We start from the raw sequence: 19,394 nt of genomic DNA on the forward strand, positions 1-19,394 counted from the left end.
AAACTTTGTTGTGGCTGGTGAAGATGGGTCTCATCTTAACTACTATATATACTACTGGGTAGCTTGTGAATCTCCCCAAGGAGATCGATAGTCTTATCTTATGTAAACCTATAATAGTCATAATAATTTATTTGTAGCAAATGAAAATACTCAAGTACATAAAAATTGTAGTTAAGTACAGTACTTAAGTAAATGTACTGTACAAGATGTACCTGATTGAAAACATACCCTGTCATCAATAAACCAAAAAAGGGTTCTCATTTGACCAAATACATGGTCTGTGATTGCTCATACCAAAGTGAGGTTATTATTATTTTTGTGCCCAGCTCTCGCTATTTAGGAGTCAGTTGGTATTTTAGGTAGTTTCAATTTGTTACTTTCTGTGCGGGAAAAAGTTGACATAAGGATTTCCAATTAACATACAGATTAAATCTTACGATACAAAAAAACTGGGACACTGTGTGATTTTGAAAGTTATTTTACACACAAAGTTTGCCAAATATAGTTTTATGTTTACATTTGAAGATGAGCAAACTGAAAGTGAATTGAATGCATCCTCACTTCTCATCTCTTTTCAAATTCCACATCAACAAACTTTACATAAGATATTAAATCTTTTTTGTTCCCTTTAGGTTTGAATTTTAAAGCAGGGTGACAAAGACAAATCTCATTAGCATTTACTGCTTGAGGACTCAAATTGCAGGAGATAAGACGTTATTTTGGAATGATTCAAAGGAAATCCTCTTACCTCACGATATGACTCAGCTTCCGTCGTCCAGCCGCATCTAACTAATTTGCTGTAGACTCACATGCCAACGCATTTTTGCCGCTTGCCTGGCAAAGGCTTTACTGTAATACAAGCATGAATGTTTCATCTGTGAATCACTGTGTTTGTCTTACACCTCAGTACACAGGAAACAATTAGTTATTTCAGTGTGTGTGTGGTGCCTATACCAACGACAAAGTAGTTCATAGAGAGCGACAGTAGAGCTTTGATTGAAGGTACTTTCCAAGTGATGGCGTGGTTGCGGTGACCCATGGGCCTCAGCCAGTTTGAGATTGCGCCCCCCCCCCCCCCTCAGAGAGCTTCCTGTCCCTCATGTTTTCATGCGTGTCCATGTCAGCTCTTCTACCTTTTCAAAACAGAAATAAGAGGGTAACTGAAACGTCCACACTGTAATTTTAGAAATAAAAGATTTTTTTTCACCATTAAATTGAATTATTTTCGCTCTCCCAGCCTTCAGTGCTTCTACACCCATTCGGCATCCTTTTATGCTTGACAATCTGAATGGGATTCTTGTAAAGGATACAGTAATTTAATTGCTCAAAAGCTATTTGGCAGTCTGGCTCTTTGTTGCTGCCCAAAAAAAACTCAACTTGGCTCACCCATCTGCCAAAGGTTTTTTTCTTTCATTGCAGGGATGTGCATATGCATGTGAAGGACTTCCCCTCCCTCAAGACACTGTGTAATTTTGGCCAGACTGAGGAGTGTCAAGCAATCAAGCCGTGCTCTCATGGGAGAGGGACACTTTGGAAGCTTTAACCTCAAAAGCCTGTGTTGGTGGGAATACAGCTGTGAACGACAGCTTTTATTAAAAGGCCACATTCACCTACTTAACATGAAAACAAAGCAGATAGCCTCTTCCTGAATGTAATACCGGAGCTAGAATGTAATATAGTCGAGAATATTGTAGCATCTCTTTCAGTGGTCTAGTGCTGTGCTGTGAAATTTCAGGCTTTGGAAACAGATCTCACAGATTTCACAGTTTATATTAAGGTTGGCACCAATGTGCAGCAGAGATCAGCAAGTATGAAGTTAAATTTGAATTTCCACAATGATCTTTTTAACTTTATTTTTGTTCAGGTAAAAACAGAAGCGATTGTTTTTCATGAACGACACATATGATCACTAACTTTTCCTTATATTCGTATTCAGAAGTTACGTATTGGAGCTATTGGAGCTGTTCCCCTTTGCTCTGTGCTTTCTCTGCAGTGTCTCCGGCTATAAAGAACCAAAATAAAAGCAAAAAGTTTCTGGTTCTGTTCCAGAAGTAAGAAAACCTCACCGAAAATCATATTGACATTTCTAATAATGCAAATAATTAGAAATCCAACCTGAAACATTATTTTACTCAATAGTAGGTTGTGTGGTCAGTAAGGATGGTAGTTTAAGTCTAATGTTGTTTAGTCAGTGTTTCCGTTTTTAGTGGCCAACCACCATTTAACGATTACAATTGTCCTAATCCCCAAACCATCGCAGTTTAAACATCACAACTCGACAAATGCAGCAAATCCATGGGCGAGTCAAGGTGCAGCAGCTAGTTCAGACATGTCTTTATAGGAGAGCGGGTAAATTTTCCTGGGAGCTGTCGTTTTTTTGTTCATTAAAAAATTACACTGTCATTGTATAACTTCCTTCAAATCACGAGGGTTTCATTTTATGATAGTGCTGTAGTAGATGTTAATTTAAATTACAATATGTAGAATAAACAGCAGGAACACCAAGAGGCAGATTGCATTGAGTTATAGAAGAACAGGAACAGAGGCTAGCCCAGAGGTGAGGTGTAGCAAAGGCACGTTAACACACACTTAAAATCCCAAATTGACATTTTTACGTCTGCACAGGTTGAGCAAACAAGATACAATATGTTAATGAGTGAGTTTTAAAATTGTTGGTAGGTGTATTTATTTATTTTATGTCTTTGGACCTAACTAAGCTGGCTATTTCCCCCTGTTTCCAGTCTTTATGCTAAGCTAGGCTAAAGACATCACAGCTGCAGCTCTATGCTTAACGTACAGACATGAGATTGATATTGATTTTCTCATCTTTCCCTTGGAAAGAAAGGAAATAAATGTATTTCTCAAAACACTGAACTATGCCTTGAAGGTGTGAATATGTACAGCACATCAACTTGCCTCTAAAATCCCCTAGAAGTCAAAACGCTGGCTGTGTTTCTTGAAAAGGTCAAGCATTACAGGGCTGCATTTTATGTTTTTGTTCATTCTTATTTTTCTATTTTGAAAAATCATGAACTGAGTCAAAGGGGAAACACTTGAAACAGAGAAATAAGGGCAAGATGACAGGCAACTGTTGCGACCCACCTCCCCTTAGGAAACCCAGCCATCATGTTGTCAGACCATATCGATCACTGAGAAAGAGCGAAGGAGACTGTGCTGTAGAGAGGGAGACAGGCAGAGAGGTAGGGATAAAAGTATAGAAGGGAACAGTGTTCGTTTCCAAAAGTGGCTGATGTGATTTTATCATGCACAGTGAAAGGGTGACATTTCAGTAATGCTTTATTCCTCACTTTGGCATTTCAAATTAATAAAAGCCTCTAATAACTATGCAGATTGAAAAGATGGAGGATGAGTTGACACACAATGAGCTAACACACTGAACAATGCAGCAATTTCACTCTCGCTCTTTCTTTCGCTTTCTCAATTTCATCCCAGTTTCTATCAATTTCTCTGCAATGACCCCTGCATCTCATTGTAAAGAGTCTGTGTCCTTTGATTTTCTTCTCAACGAGAGAGAGCACTTAGAATCCCTCAGTGGCGAGGTTTTCATGCGTTTTAAAGCTGCTTATATGAGTCAAAATCAATAATGCAATGATTTTAGAATAGTTTATCATTGTATTGTTAGGGCGCACGCCTCCTGGGGTGACAAATGGATTATACTTTATTTTTGTTTTTGTTCTAACATGTTTCAAACTAATAGGAGTGAAACAGTAGATAATTAGAAATCTGGGTTTGTGTAAATAATTCTGGATTTCATAGTACATTCTTACAGTTGATGTAATTTTAGGGCTTGGCCATTTATATCAGCAAAAACTAGGGCTGAAATCAGTTAATTTCAATGGAATCGCCATCATCATCAATGGAGGCAAGGGTAAATTTACATGGTGCGTTTGTCCATAATTTAAATTGGGTGATACAACTGTCATGTCTGTGCGTCAAGTATGGAGCTAGAGGTGGGAGGCGATTATCTTAGCTTAGCTTAGCTTAAAGACTGAAAGCAGGTAGCCTGGCTCTTTCAACTTTGAAAAATATACCTGCCAGAAGCTCTGAAGCTCACTAATTAATTTAACATTATGTCTAATTTCTTTAATCCATGCACAAGCAATTGTGTAAACAGTGGTTGCAGGGCATGGCTGTTGCTTGCCAAGAAATAGTTACAGAGCATGACTCTGTAACTAATAATTTTACTTTTTAACCTACTGCTTTTGTACAGATTGAATAGATAATTAGTGAGTTTTAGAGGTGTTGTTGCAGTTTCCCTCTGCTCCGTTTCTTTAAGTCAAGCTAAGCTAACTGCCTCCTGACTCTAGCTCCATACTTAGCGCACAGACGGGAGATTGATATTGATCGTCCCATCTGACTCTCAGAACAAGAGCAAATGAACGTAGTATTCAAGGTGTTGAATGAATTAAGCTATCATACTGTAGCTGTTTCGCAATGTTCATCACATTACCGAGCTTCCAGCACCACCTATTCGCAAGGACGAATACATTTTGCTCGAATTACCCTGCACCAAGATTTTCTGATTTCTACAAAGCATACAAACGATCTATGTTTTAATATTAAACAGACAGTATATTACTCACATTACATTTTATATATATATATATATATATAAAATGTCATTTGGCCATGATGAAAAACGATTACACTCATTTATGTAAATAGATGACAGATGGTATTTGTTGAATATATGAAATAAAGACATGACATGCTGAATATAAATGGGGGACTAAACTGACATACACAAAGCCTTTATGCTGTATAAGTATAATGCTATTTGAAATATGTGTGTTAGACAAAACACACTGTGCAGAATGATCAAATCAAACAAACATATGAATCTTGTCATATGCGTGAAGCCATCTTTATCCGATGTTCCTTTCTGAATGATGAGTATAAATATCTTTAGCACAATCTACAACCCCCGGTATTGTTAGTGTCAAGCTCTATCTGTACAGGATCAAAAGAGATGCCTGTAAATTCATCTGATGTGTTTATTTTACACACTAATGTCTGCCCGCGTTAAGTATTCCTTCTAAAGTATCTTGACAAGAGATACATCAATTTTTACCCCACAAGCAGACCGCGTTTCATCCAGCAGGCTGTTTTGGAATATGGAGCGCGGCAAAGAGCGGGAGATATCTAGCAAAGAGAATTAAACATCCTCTCATTATAGCAATGTTAAAGCTTTTCATTGAATCCTGACATCAGAGGGAATCTAATCCCACACACACAACCAAGCTCACACACACGCAGAAACATGCAGCCGCACACAAACTAATGCACAGGTATGCTCACGTACAGATAAACATACACACAAATACACACAAAAACAACAAATACACATGTTCAAATGACTTTCATTCAGTTCTCCATATGTAAACACAGAGATTTTCATACACACAAGCGAATGCACATACTCGAAAGTCCCCACCACCATCCCCCATGATAATAAGACGGTGTTAAATTTACCCCAGTGGGACTCTGCCACATGGGACAGATAATGAGGCCAGGTGTTAATTAAACGCCCCGTGAATCCCAATCAAGGCTGGGGCCCTGGATTGCAGCACACTTGATTTGCCAGGCAATGTACTTCAAAAGGCCAGACTGGCTGGGCTGCAGTCCTCAAAGGGACTGCTTCGGCGAGGGCTACGTTCCAAAGGGCTTGGCATGTGGCAAATCGAAACACGAGCGACGGGAGAAGTTTGTGTTTTTGTTTTGATCCGACGTCTGCACCGATAGCGAGTCACAGCCACCACCTCTGCACCCTCTGATGTGCTGTTTACTTAACCACCTCATAGATATATTTTCATTTTGTTTGCTGTGTGCAGCCTCACACATGATACTTAAAGGAACATACTGATCTGTCTTTGCAAGTTTTACATCTTTAACTACAAATCATGTATTCTGCACATTTTTGCTGACCATTTTGAATGCATTCTGTACAGTTTTAGATTTTATTTTTTTTCCCACTGTTCCAAACAGCCATTGGACGCAGGTGAAACTTAAAGGGAACAGCTTCCTCAGTGCAACATGGTCCACTTTAATGACCATCTCAACAGCTGGAAAACAGAACTCTAACAGCAAATGTAATACATCACTTTACTCTTTTTTCACACGCATGACGTATTGCTCTGATAACCTAAACAATTGTTAACTCTACATTCAATTTGCCATCTACACACAAAAATAAGCGCATATTAAAAATACAATTAATTTACAAACGAGGGAAGATGAGCTACAAAATAAATCGCAAAAGTACTTCACTCATTTTACCCGTATTTTTAACATAGCTGAAGCCAATGAGATCATTATTGGTATTGGTATTATACTAGAGACTAAAAGTCAGGATATATTAACTTGAAACATCATCACAGGTTACAGCCGTTTATGGGCAGTTTAACCAGCATTTTTTCCTTCTCTTCCAAAGAACTGAAAGTATCCAATATTTCACAAGAAAAAGGAAACATAATTCTGTGTAATTTCTTGTAATATCATATGTGACCCTTTGAAATTATACTGCGACTCCCATGTTGGCAATCACTGGATTACATATACCGTACAGAAAAGAATGCAAGCCAATGGTTGCCTGGAATGGTAGACACTTTTACAGAAACTTTAGTTGTGATGTAAAGAGTATGTGATTCATAGTAAATGGGTTAAAGCGTGCGAAACCACTGGTAACCTTTAACACGCTCAGATGTCGGGGGGGGGGTTTAGGCAATCCTTCACATGTCCTGACCACTTAGGTTATCAAACGATCATATAAGATAGTGTTTCTTTCACATGCACAATATTGAATTGCCATTATCTGTTATCAGGTCTCAGACACTCATAACCCTCCAACCTCAGATATGATACCATGGAGCACTCATAGGTCATGATGAGCAATCCTCCCGTCCTTCATTCCTCTGAAGGTCAGAAGAATGAAAAGCCTGGCTCTGTTGTGAGCCACTGCTGGCCCTGACTGCAGGTCATTAAAGCTCTATTGAGTTTCTGCCAAAGCTCTGACTCTCCCAATATCTCACCATGGCTCATCTCAGCTGTCTCTTCCGTAAGGGCTTATAGCAAGCCTTGAAAGGATCAACACCCAGTCTCTGTGTTCACTATACACTTGAGCATTCCCTCTTCTAAAAAGCAGACCTAGATCTATCTTGATATCTTCTTTTTTAGCCTGTCCTCTGTGTATCACCAAAAGCGTATCATCCTCAGTCATATCGAGGTACCATGTGAGTGCCGGGCAAAGAGAGCTTGCCTTTTAGCACTGATTGAAAGTTGAGAATTTATTGTGGCGCCTTATGGGCATCTTGTGATTTTGTCAAGTGGTGCTCCAGCTCACATCATCGTCATTTTTGTTGTTCTGGATCAACTCCCTGAACACCAAATCACAGGCGAGTGATATCACCAAGCTGTCATTTGTCAAATTTTCCTCCTCTTGTGCTCCCCATGAATGAGGATGGGCATCCGGAGGTGTGATAGAGGGGGTTTGGGCCAGCGACAGGTCTGCAGGTGTCATGCGGCAGGTTAGGAGGTGTAAGGCCGAGCAGGATGATGGGCTGATTAATCCAGCAACACCTCAGGCCCAGAGGGAGAGACTTCTCTCGCAGTCACAGAGGCTCTGTAGCGAGGAAGTTAGTGAGGGCACAAACTAGTAAAGTACACACAGGTCACAGACACATTAATGTTATATTACTGTAAGTTTCACATTGCAGCTTTACCTCAATGAAATCCTAGTTTATTACAATTTTCATAGTAGTTTTGGCCATCATCGCTGTTGGTAATAGTAACATTGCACTCACCAAGACTGGGAAATGCAGTGACAATGTTCCAACAAAATCCAAGAGACCAAGAAGTCAGATGATCACATACTGTAGGTTTTGAACAAATCCACTGGTTAGCCAAATTTATTTGGAAAATTGAGATTGAGGAGAATGGTGCAATAATTATCCAAACATTGTTAACATTTAACACAGTTAGCAGACCGACTTCCTAATTTAAACTTTGACCTGTTGTCAGCATTTAGTTATACCTCCAAATAAAGTGGTTTAGATAATCTGGATTAAGTGTTGACTTGTGTACAACCTTTCCATCCGCTTGTGTTTATTGCCCCCTCAATCTTCGCTGTGTTCCTGGATCTCAGCAATTGCTCTGTTGGGTACAGTGTCGAAATGATAACAACAAAAAGACCCAAGTCCTTCTGAAAAGGGGTCATCCTTCAAAGTCTAAAATCTTTAGTAATTAAAATTAAAACAGAATTGTATCCTGTGGATTAAATGAATGTAATATGATATATATAAATGTATTCTTACGTTGGTAAGAAAATACAATGTATGCAGGGCTGCAGAGGTGTTGATTATTAGTAAATGATTGATGTACGAGTCGATCATCTTCATTATCATATATCTTTTACTGAATTCATGAACAGTAGCAATTTAGGAGTGCAGTAAGTATATGTACTAGAGTCATTTGATTGACTCACAATTTGATTAGTGATAATTGCTGCAACTAACTAACAAACTGTGTTTTATAATTATTATGCCCTTCCAGTGCTTCTGACTGAACTGCTGTGCAATTTATGTACAGAACGATCTCTTTACATGCTGTGAGCCTCTGTTTATAAATTTCCCCCAAGACTGTTTGTTAACTGATAGCACAATATTTCTTCTTTTTTTTCCTTAAAATGGTGCATCAGTCAAATAAAGTCAAGCCAAATTAATTTAGTAAGCATTTACTAAGCAAAGCAGTTTCTCCCTGAGTGATTTACAGAGAAACAAAGCACATCTCAAACTTTAAGCTAAAATGTCACAATGGTGGAAAAAAACAAGCTCACCTTAAGGGAGATGTTGAGTAGAAAACTGTGGTGAGTTCAATCTGTGATCTGCGGTTCAAGTCCAGAAATCTGTCAACTGAACTGATTGGTTGGATTGCCTGCACCCATCCTTCAACAGGAGCTGTCATTGGCCGGGGAATTTATCTGCAGAGCCACATCTTGTGTCAAAAGGCACATCAACAGGTTGCGTTTTGTCAGTCTCATAGGCCATATGTCACTCATTTAAGCATCTGCCTCACATCACATCATCATGTGACCGTGTGTGTGTGTGTGTGAGTGCGCGTGTTAGGTGTGTTTAGTGTTTGCATGGATTTTGGTATGATGTGTTTATTTCCAAAATGTTTGATGTTCTCTGCGTGGGTGCACAGAGAGAAACATCAATTGCTGTACTTTTGGTACATTATTGCGTCAATATTTCAATGATTTTATCGATATAATTGGAGTGTAACAAATATATTCTGTGCCGTGTTGTTTGGTCTGTCACGGTTTGTTGATTCCTTTAATAGAAACCTCAATAAACTATTGAACACAACCATGAAATTACATCTAAATATCCACTGAGCCTTCATGACAGTCTGAAGAGCTCAATGTCCAGATTGCTTTGTATTCCAGCGAATGACATTTGGATTCACATTCCCAGCTCAAGTCTCTGTCCCTCTCTCCCTTGTTCTCTTGCTCTCCTACTGTGTGACACCCTGATATTGGATTGACCTTATAGGCTGCAGAGATCGGGACATCATTAGCCACGACCAGCCGCAGACTTGCTGCTCAGGCCTCCTGCATTAAGCCACTGCCCCCGGATGGATCATATAGCATTGATAGAAACCAGCTGGGCTCGGTTACACAGCAGCCATAGTGGCAATAGAGATGTCAGCAATACCAATAAGAGACAGGCCATTAGAAGCCCTTGCAGTGCTGTATGTAATGTCAATAGGTGTGGAATTAGGAAGACTATCTGGCTGCTATGACATGAGCTAGTGGGGACCCTTTGAATATACAAACAGAATAAAATAAAACTATAATAAGTAGAATATGTAGCATAAAAAACATCTACGCTCCCATTTCAACATAGTCTATCTCTTTTAAATTTGTAGACTCCAAGCCCAAGTTGAGACAACTCTGATGGCATTACCATGATATCATCAGGGTTATTTTCTTAGACTTTAGAAAACCCCTCCAGAGCCACACAACAGCTGTTTTTGTAGGCTGAGTGGGACTCCTCATAACAAGTAAATTGGACTCTATGCATAATATTTTATATAATTCATATATATATATATATATATATATATATATATATATATATATATATATATATATATATATATATAATAACACAATATAACACAATATAACCAAATACAGTAGCATGGCATTATACGATTCCTATATAATGATGGCATAGTATTATATAGTTAGATAAGTGTAGTAATTCTGTGATATAATATCTGACTAACATTAATAATAACAATTAAGTGTATGAGTAAGTGTATGTATATCAACATCACCAACCTGCCATGCCACAAATTATACTTTCATGGCAGCAATTCTTTTGTCCGGGCAGGTCACATTTTTCAATTGGTCGATATCTCATTTTGGTACAAAACTCTTACTTCTTTCTAATTCTCTGCTGACTATTTCCCTCTCCCACAGCCATGATCACAGGTAAAGGATCAAGCTGAGAGGGCTTATTGTTTTTCAATAGCTGCCCCCAAGCATAGTGCTGAAGCCCTGCATCTTAAATGACCACAGAAGGTATTGATCTTCAGAATGCACTGTTTTTGTTGTTAAATAACCACCACAGGAAATCCAATGAAAGGTCCTGACCTTTCTCTTTATCAAGAGAAATCATTCCAGCTTCACTGGGCTGTGTGAAAGCATTCCAGTTTGGTGGGGATTACCGGGAGAAAGTAAATACTGTACATGTCACTTACTGTTAGATTGGAAAAGTGCCTTTGCTTTATTGAGTGTTATTAATGATGGAAGGGGCTTTTATGAAAGGGTTGTCCCCAGCCAGCACCCATATGTGAACTGGCTCCTTGGTTAGAATGATCACTTCCCTGAAGGCCTGAAGTCGAGGCAGGCAGTAAGAGAATGATTATGGATTGAATTCATGACTGCTTTCCACTGGTCTCTGAACACTTCTTCTGCTGGCGTGATGAAGCAAATTTCTCTCTCTTTAAAGCTTCTATTTACTTCTCACTGTTCAGCCAGGAAATTGTTTTTCTCATTAGCCACGGACGCTGCGGTCTAAGTTCTTTATATCGTCTGTAAATAAGGCCCCCATTTCGGAAGGTGCAGAGGCAGCCACCCCGCTGCTCCGCCGAACCTAACCGTGACAACAAATGCAACAAACAAAAGTGAAAATTCATGCTCTTGAATGACAACAGGGAAATCACTCTCTCTACCACTGTCTGTGTCTCTCTCCCTCCCTCGCTCTCCATGTATGGTCAAGGCCTGAGCTCTGAGTAGACCTCCAAGGCTGTTCAAGCAAGTAGGGAATATAACGAGCCTCAGCACACATCATTGGCAAACAGTTGACAATAGTATAAAGCATTGTCCCTGTGGCCAAACTCTGGCAGCCAACGTCCTCCCTGTTACCCCTTAACTCGCTATTTCAGAACTCTCTTTCTCTGTGCTTCTGTTTTCAGGCTACAGTGTGGCCTTTCAAGCTTCGTGTTGGCTCTACATTAGTATGTGGGTGTGCATGGGCATGAGCGAAGAACACTTTTAGCAGCTGAGATCTTCCTTTAAAAAACACAATGCAAAAAGGTCTGCTCTTACATTCTCTCTCCCTCCCACTCGCTCTTATTCACTCGCTCTCTCTGTCTTAGCAGCGTAACCCTTATTACCCTCCTAATTGGATCATGCAACGCTCCTTTGAGTCAGCTGAGCAGGCCTAGTGACCCAAAATCCCTGAGTCTTGTTCTACTTCATTGCATAGTTATCGCAACCAGCTGAGGAGCAGGGCGCTGATAGCATATCACAGTCCCACAGGAAATAAAATGGACTGAGAAGATCTGTATCTAAAAACGGGGAAGTCTTACATACATCATCCTGTGAAGAAGATAAAGCATCGAAAACATTTTGTTCTTTGGGGCAAGAGGAATTTAGGGTCCTTAATCAAAGACAAAAAGCAGCCATTGGTCTTTTCAAATAAAATATAATGGCGTCTGCTTATCAGTATTCCTGCCAGTGATCTTCACTCGACAAAGTGGCAGTCTGTGCTGAATGCACTGCAATACCGGAGAGATAAGCGAGTAATGTTGCAGATAGCACTGCTCTCACCTTTAGATAATTTTGCGTGTAGAGTGTCGGATGATTGCTGATTATCGAACCGCTTTACAGTTGATCTGAATCTCATCTGCACTTAACCTCATTGTTCCTGGAGCAGAGGTGAGAGGAATGTCAATTGGAGTGTGTCTTGTGCTCTCTGGCTCTGTTTCAGCTCTCTTCCTCTCTCTCTCTCTCTCTTTGCCATTCACACACACACACACGAGGATACATACTGCATGTGCACACACAAGCAAACACATTCAGAGCTCTCTATCCCTCGACCAAACAAACACAAACACATCAAGAGCTCCTCTTTCTCCCCACTAACACGCTCACACGAACACCCAGACTCAGTGGCTGCCTATGGTACCGAGCAAACACAGGCCCATGAAAAATGCATGTCCCTTTGCGTGTTTCATAAGAAACACTCATCGGGATTCCATTCCCATCTCAGCTGAAATACCACACAGGAATATCAATTACGCTGGCAATTTGGGTGGCAGTGTGGGCAGGAATGGCGCTGAACGAGAATATGGGATCCACGGTGTCATCTTAATGAGAGGGTCACTGTCTCCTGCAGCTCTAGGGCCAACATTACTTGCGCAGATTATAAAATACACGTCAGCCTGAATGTGATAGAAACACTATTGAGTACGGTGGTGGAATCATGATAGGGTGGCAGACCAACACGGTACTAAAAAAGCAAATAACCTTTGACCAACAGCCGACCTTGGAGATGCCTCAGGGTTTGTAATCGTGAGGGTTGGACTATTATAGCGAGCTGCTTTATAACTATCAAGTGGTTTAGGATTACACTTCCAATTCCTCTCAGTATTTTATTCAAAGCTAAATATCAAAGCTACCTTCTTGACATTTCCATTGCTTAACTCCCCCCCCCCCCCCCCTTAAACGACAGAGCACAGCGTATCGCTATTTTTGTCAGTTTTCTTGTACAAAGGTAAAGTGGCATGTCAAAGAATTTCAGATGTTTTCAGCCTTGATTTTTTTCACAACCATCCTGATCAATTCGGATCAAACTTTTATCAGTTAGTTTGCTGTAGACAGTGTTTGAATTACACCATAACTTTCAGGGGAGCCCTATTTTTCGGGGGTGGAGTGTAGCAGGGCGTTGCACATGCATACATATGCCAGCCTACATTCAAAAACATAGTATCAATACATTTCAGTTCATACAGATATTATTTTGCCCATGACAACTAAGACACAGAAAAAACATCTCTTTCCAAAGATATTTTAGACCTTTAGGCAAATTAGATTTTTGAATGATGTATTACCTCACTGGGTGCACATTTCTTTACATATTATATGGGGTAATGTCCCCAAAATTAAACTAGTTAGTATTTGATCTGGGGAACTACACTTTGAATATAGTATAGTATGAGAGTTGCACCATACACATTTTTATACCCTGCATGGTGCACTTACACGTGTGTGTCTATTTGTTTTTCATAGGAGAATCCTTATATGTGCAACAATGAATGTGACGCCACCACTGAGGAGTTGGCTCATCCTCCAAAGCTGATGTTTGACTTTGAGGGTCGCAACCCCACAACCTTTTGGCAGTCCACCTCCTGGAAGAAATACCCAAAGCCCCTCCAGGTTAACATCACACTGTCGTGGAACAAAACCATCGAGCTAACTGACGACATTGTACTGACCTTCGAGTCGGGCCGACCGGAGCAGATGGTCCTGGAAAAGTCACTCGACTACGGCCGGACCTGGACCCCGTACCAGTTTTATGCCACCGACTGCCTGGACGCCTTCACCATGGAACCCAAGACAGTCAGCGACCTCACCCAGCGCACCCTGCTGGATATCATCTGTACTGAGGACTACTCCCGAGGCTACGTGTGGAAGAATGACAAGACGGTACGTTTTGAGATAAAGGATCGCTTTGCCCTCTTTGCCGGGCCTCGGCTACACAACATGGCCTCGCTGTACGGCCAGCTGGATACCACCAAGAACCTGAGGGACTTCTTCACCATCACTGATCTGAGGATTAAGCTGCTGAAGCCGGCCACTGGAGCCACCATGGTGGATGAGAATAACCTGTCCAGATACTTCTACGCCATCTCTGACATCAAGGTGCAGGGCAGGTAAGACCGATTTAAATTTCTTACTGGTTTTTGCTTTGAATAAAATCAAGACTTGGAGTTTGGGTGCTTCAGTAGCTTAAGTTGTCTTTTAAAGCACCTTCAGTTTGCAGATTGCTAGTGAAAACTAGCATGCTGCTGGCTTCAAGTTCACAGCCTAACAAACATGCCGAGTTCAAATCCTTCCACATAAAATATTCGATAATTAGTCGATTTTTCAATATTTCAAATCGTGTATGATTTACATCCATGTTTACCTGTTAGCAATCTTGTTCTTAACTGCCTTTGTTGGTGCATTGCTGGGCTTCTTTGCACGCTACTGTCGTCAACTGTCACTCAGTGGAATAGCCAGAAACTTTGCAGGTGAAACGGCACAGCTGTCAGCAAAGTCCCCAAAACATGAGCACTGTGGAGGTCTTTAAAAAAAAAAAGCCAATTTTCTGTAAATTAAAATTGGCCTTTGACTAGGGGTATTATTTTGTCAAACAGCAGGAGTTCTGTGATGAAGAACTGTATCGATACTTCTCAATTTCCTGTAGTCCCCAGCAGATCAATATTTATGGATTTTTCTTGATGGATTGATGTAATTTATGGCATTATGAATATCACAGAACATCAGTATTAACTGGGAGTGGTGAGCTACTGTGCCGACAGTTTGCAGGTTTTCGTTCCAAACGAAGAACCACACACTAATTAGCACTACTTTAAGTAGAGGGAATCAGTGAAATCACCTGCTGAGGTGATCAGTGTGAATGAAACTCCACAGTAGCTACATGGTACATGGTTGACTACCCCTGGTATAAACCAACCTACTTTTTTCTGTGAAACCTTTCTTTGTGTAAAATGTGCCTCTTCTCGGAGTTGTGCAGTTTGGCACAACAAAATTCAACATATCTGTTTCCACAAAGCGACATCAAAAATGTTACTGACCAGCAAATTTAACTGCCACAGTCCACAGTCCAAACATGAATGGAAGTCTATGAACGCAAGGAGGACTCCTAATTAAGGGAATTTACATTTTACATTACTGATTGCAACTGGTTGAATTTTCAATGATTCCCTTCCTTTAGTTTAAGTTTTGCCCAAAATTCTGTTTCTAAAATGAGTCTGAATCATGAAAAAACGTGGCAGCCAGAGCAGATACTGAACTCTAGTCTCCTAAATTACTTATTATAACCCCAACTTGACAAGGACAGAGGGCTGAGATTGCCTCCTGTGAGCCGTGGCGAAGAGAAGAGTTTTAATGCGTGTCTCTCTGCATTTTTTATTGCTGACACACATCAAGATTCCTCAGACATCTCATAATCCCATAATATGATATTACCATTATTGGGTCAGGCAGCACATAAAGTCTGTAGAGTTGAACTTCCTTTGGTTTAATGTTTTGCTTTTAAACATTGTTGTCAGTTCAACAACACGGATCTTTTCTTTTGATTGCTGATGAAAATTAACGTGTTGACATCATTACAAAACTTTGTATAGTTACACAAAGTTTCTTATTGTAATTAATCAACATTTCCAGGGTGTATTTCACCTGCAGATATCATCATCCACAATTCAAACACACAATTTCCATGGTCATATACACTGGTCTCCTGAATTGCTAGCAGAAGTCTTGTATCTGGTGGTCTTTCCCGACTCTGTCCATCAGGCCAACTCCCTTAATGTGTTAACCTTTAGCATCAGTCAAAAGATGTATGTGTGCACAGTTACGTTCAGGCACATTACCATCATCTATAGAAAAAGCAGGTTTACTGGTTTCCCAGAGAAAATACTGAAGATGAAGTCAATTTCATGTGTTATTGCTCATTATACTTCTTATATCACTCTTTTCAGTAAAATGTCCTTCATTTTTGATGAGTTCATCTGGATTAATGATTATAAGAAACTTGAGCTGTCTACCATTTGGTGCTGGGCAGGTAGTGTGTAGTGGGTTTTATCAGATTGTATCACTGGAAACGAGGATGATGAAAGCATATGTGTGTACGAGCCAGAAAACCAAAACAACAACACATAAAAAAAGTTGGAGTTGTGCTGATGGGTGATAATTCCCTGTGGTTTCGTCACTATAGGCAACCCCCGTCCCATTACACAAACTCATTGATCCCTTGTCAATATAAAGACATTGATAAGTGCAGCTTTAAAGAGAGCTACTCATCACATTAGAATTCTATTTTACCTGTTTGAACTTAGATACTCCTCCCTCTCCACTTAAGTTAAATGCTCATGGTTCGCTCATTTTCCAATTTTAAAACCTTAATTTCCAGTAAAATTAAGAAGACTTTCTGTGCATATGTCATTGACACAGCTTGCAGTGTATAATATTTTCATCAGTGAGTCATCACAATGCCTCTGCGATTTTAAGGGAATGGAAACATTGTCGTTTCATGACGCATGGAAATGGCCCACATGATGGTCGTAAAAGCCTCTACAGCTGCTCTCCAAATGGGACCTGTGTTGCTTCCCGCAGTTGGTTTATATGAGGGTAACTAGGTTGGTAATGACCCATCAGATGGGCCCTCTGTGAATTGAAACAGTTAGTCCCTAATTAGAATTCAGTCGACTTCAATGGCAGATTAGAACCATTAGCACGTTGGCTAATTGGTAGGAGACTAATCTTGTAATTAAGAGCATTTGCAGCTGATTAAATGGTAATCATCAGAGACACATCAGTGAAACATGGAGACATTCAGAATTGCCAGACTGTGCTTCCAAATTTAGCCTTGCCCTGTTTAATAATGTAGATTTGTGGTTTATTCTGTGAGGTTTCCTTTTTGAGCAAGCTACAGTTTTTTTGCTTTAAATAACACATTTTCAGAGATTTCTAGTATTTCTTTGCGATCTTTGACAGTTGGTTGCAAAATCGGAACAAATCAGTCACTGAACATGAGCTGTCATAACTGGCAAAACATTTGACAACACTTCATGATGTTTGCTGTCTTTGATCACATGCCACAACGGGTTTTTCATAATGGTGGCATGTGATATTCCCAATTCGGCTCTACTAGAGACATGTTCTGCAGTCAGACACACTCTTCCAGTATTCAGACTCGTACTGTAAATATGAATTGATGAGTTCTAAATTGCATGGCCTGCTACCCAGCACAGAAAAGCATCTCCCACAGATATCTTATTTTGCCATTCATTACAAAGAGTAGCAAAAGGTTGGATGGGGAGGAAATAAGCTATTTTGCCCAATTTTCCATCCTGCCCCTGGGCATCAAATTCAATTTTCCACCAAAAGTTTGCAATGAGAAAGAAAAGAAAATAAACATACGATTTCTGTCCAGGGGTGGATCAGTAACTCACTTGAAAGAGGGTGATGGAGGCGGGTGGAGAGTGACTGATTAGAGTTCCCACCAGCTTCAGCAGCCTTCTGGCTACAACCAAATGTGAAAGTCTTATCACAGAATGGCCATCCTGTCCGAGAATACTCCACACACTGATAAACTTTCACTCATACACTGCTGAATATTAGCAGTGGCAGGTAACCTGCGGATATGTTCATGAATGTCAGAGCTCCAAATGAATGGATACTTTAGAAACATCAGATTATATTTCCTCAATGATCTGTGAATGGTTTTCCTCATTTTACACTTATATTTCAGAAATTACTCAAGTTATATAAATTTAATGTATTTGTGAAGGGTTCATGAGAAGTGTTGAATGAATGTAATTTCATTTGGGGAAAATGTTTGTGGAAAAATCAATCATACAACAGTTTCAACTCCCTTGAGATCTATCCATTAACAATGCACTGGATTTTTTTTGATTGTTTTGTCACTTGCTTATGAGTGTTTCATATTCTCAAGAATAACCATTTTAACTTAGGCTGCTAGCTGTCACTTGTATTTAATTCTTCCAGATACAATAGAGTTGCATAGCAGAAAACTTTCAGCAATTTAAAACATCAGCAGTAGAAGATTTACTAGTTAATTATACATTCTTATTGGACGATTCTGCACCTCACAATTTATGTCCAATGAATGAATTAGTGAGTCCTTTCTGTAGTCAGGCAGAAACTGAGGGTGTGGAGGTCGGGCTTGTGTATGGGCGTGTAGCAAGTCTGATTTACATACAGGAAACCAGAGTCTGTGTACTGTAATATTTGCCTTTTTATTAACTGTAACCACAGACTTTCCCTAACTTTAACCAAACGTATTAGTTGCCTAAAGTTTCATTTATATTTCTGCGTTAAGGTGTGATGTTGTACCTACAGCAGGTACGCGTAAAGGGTCCGTAGACTATGCCGCAACTGGAAAAAAAACTACACGTCGGGGCAACGGCAGCTAAGGAGAGTCCAATGTTAACTCTCTTGTCTGGGTTAAGCTTAAATATCTAGCTACATTAGACCAGAGGGCAACCCAAAGCATGGAAATACATGTTAAATCTAATTATTATGATATTATTATTATTATTACTACTACTACTGCTCCGACAAACTTTATGTCATGACCACCACAGGTAATACAATGAATCCGCACAAAACTACAAATATATGGAAGTAAATAAAACAGCATCATCGTTATTTGTGAGTTTGCACAGGTTGTGCGCACAAATATTTAATGAATGGGGCTCATTATCTGAAGGCTCTTGGAAGTCCTCGCCAGAAACTTAAGAAATCCTAGACTCAAGTTTCCGAGGCAGGTTGAAGGAAAGCAGGCACACCAATAAAAGTAAATGACATTTCATTCAGAAATAGAAGCTTCAGATGCAACACATAATAGCATAAAAAGAACCAGAGTAGATTTCTCTTTAATAATCTAGGAATTGTGATGTGTATTATTTGATACTAATCATAAAAGTAGTCTTTTCATAAAATGATATACAGTACAAAGTTGTCACGTATGCAATGTTCCAGGTAAATAACTAGCAGATGTTGGGGCCCCATACTGATAAGATTCATTATTGTTTGGGTGTCTCCCTTGGAATGTGGGAGTTATGCGATAGAGGTCTCTTTTCCTGACCCCTAGACTGCTGTCCAAACAACTTGTATATCGGTTTTGGGGTACTGAGGGACCCTAGGGAAATATAAGTTTATAGATTCATGAGTTATAGTAGGACCCTATGTATGTCTAAATGTATAAAAGACGAGTTTGAACAGTGTTCGAGGCAGCAGTACTGATTCGGCTACGGGTGCTGTACAGGTCAAG

General features: G+C 39.9%; 1 protein-coding gene across 1 annotated transcript in view; it reads left to right on the forward strand.

Moving 5' to 3' along the window:
• Positions 1-19,394, forward strand: part of LOC139296891 (netrin-G1-like) — a 50,861-nt gene that overhangs the window by 8,295 nt on the left and 23,172 nt on the right. The window contains exon 2 of the mRNA XM_070919454.1: positions 13,601-14,244. Within this exon, the coding sequence (XP_070775555.1) occupies positions 13,601-14,244 (644 nt within the window). The remainder of the gene's footprint in view (positions 1-13,600; positions 14,245-19,394) is intronic.

Source organism: Enoplosus armatus, chromosome 14, assembly GCF_043641665.1.
Source record: "Enoplosus armatus isolate fEnoArm2 chromosome 14, fEnoArm2.hap1, whole genome shotgun sequence".
In the NCBI taxonomy this organism is placed as follows: domain Eukaryota; kingdom Metazoa; phylum Chordata; class Actinopteri; order Centrarchiformes; family Enoplosidae; genus Enoplosus; species Enoplosus armatus.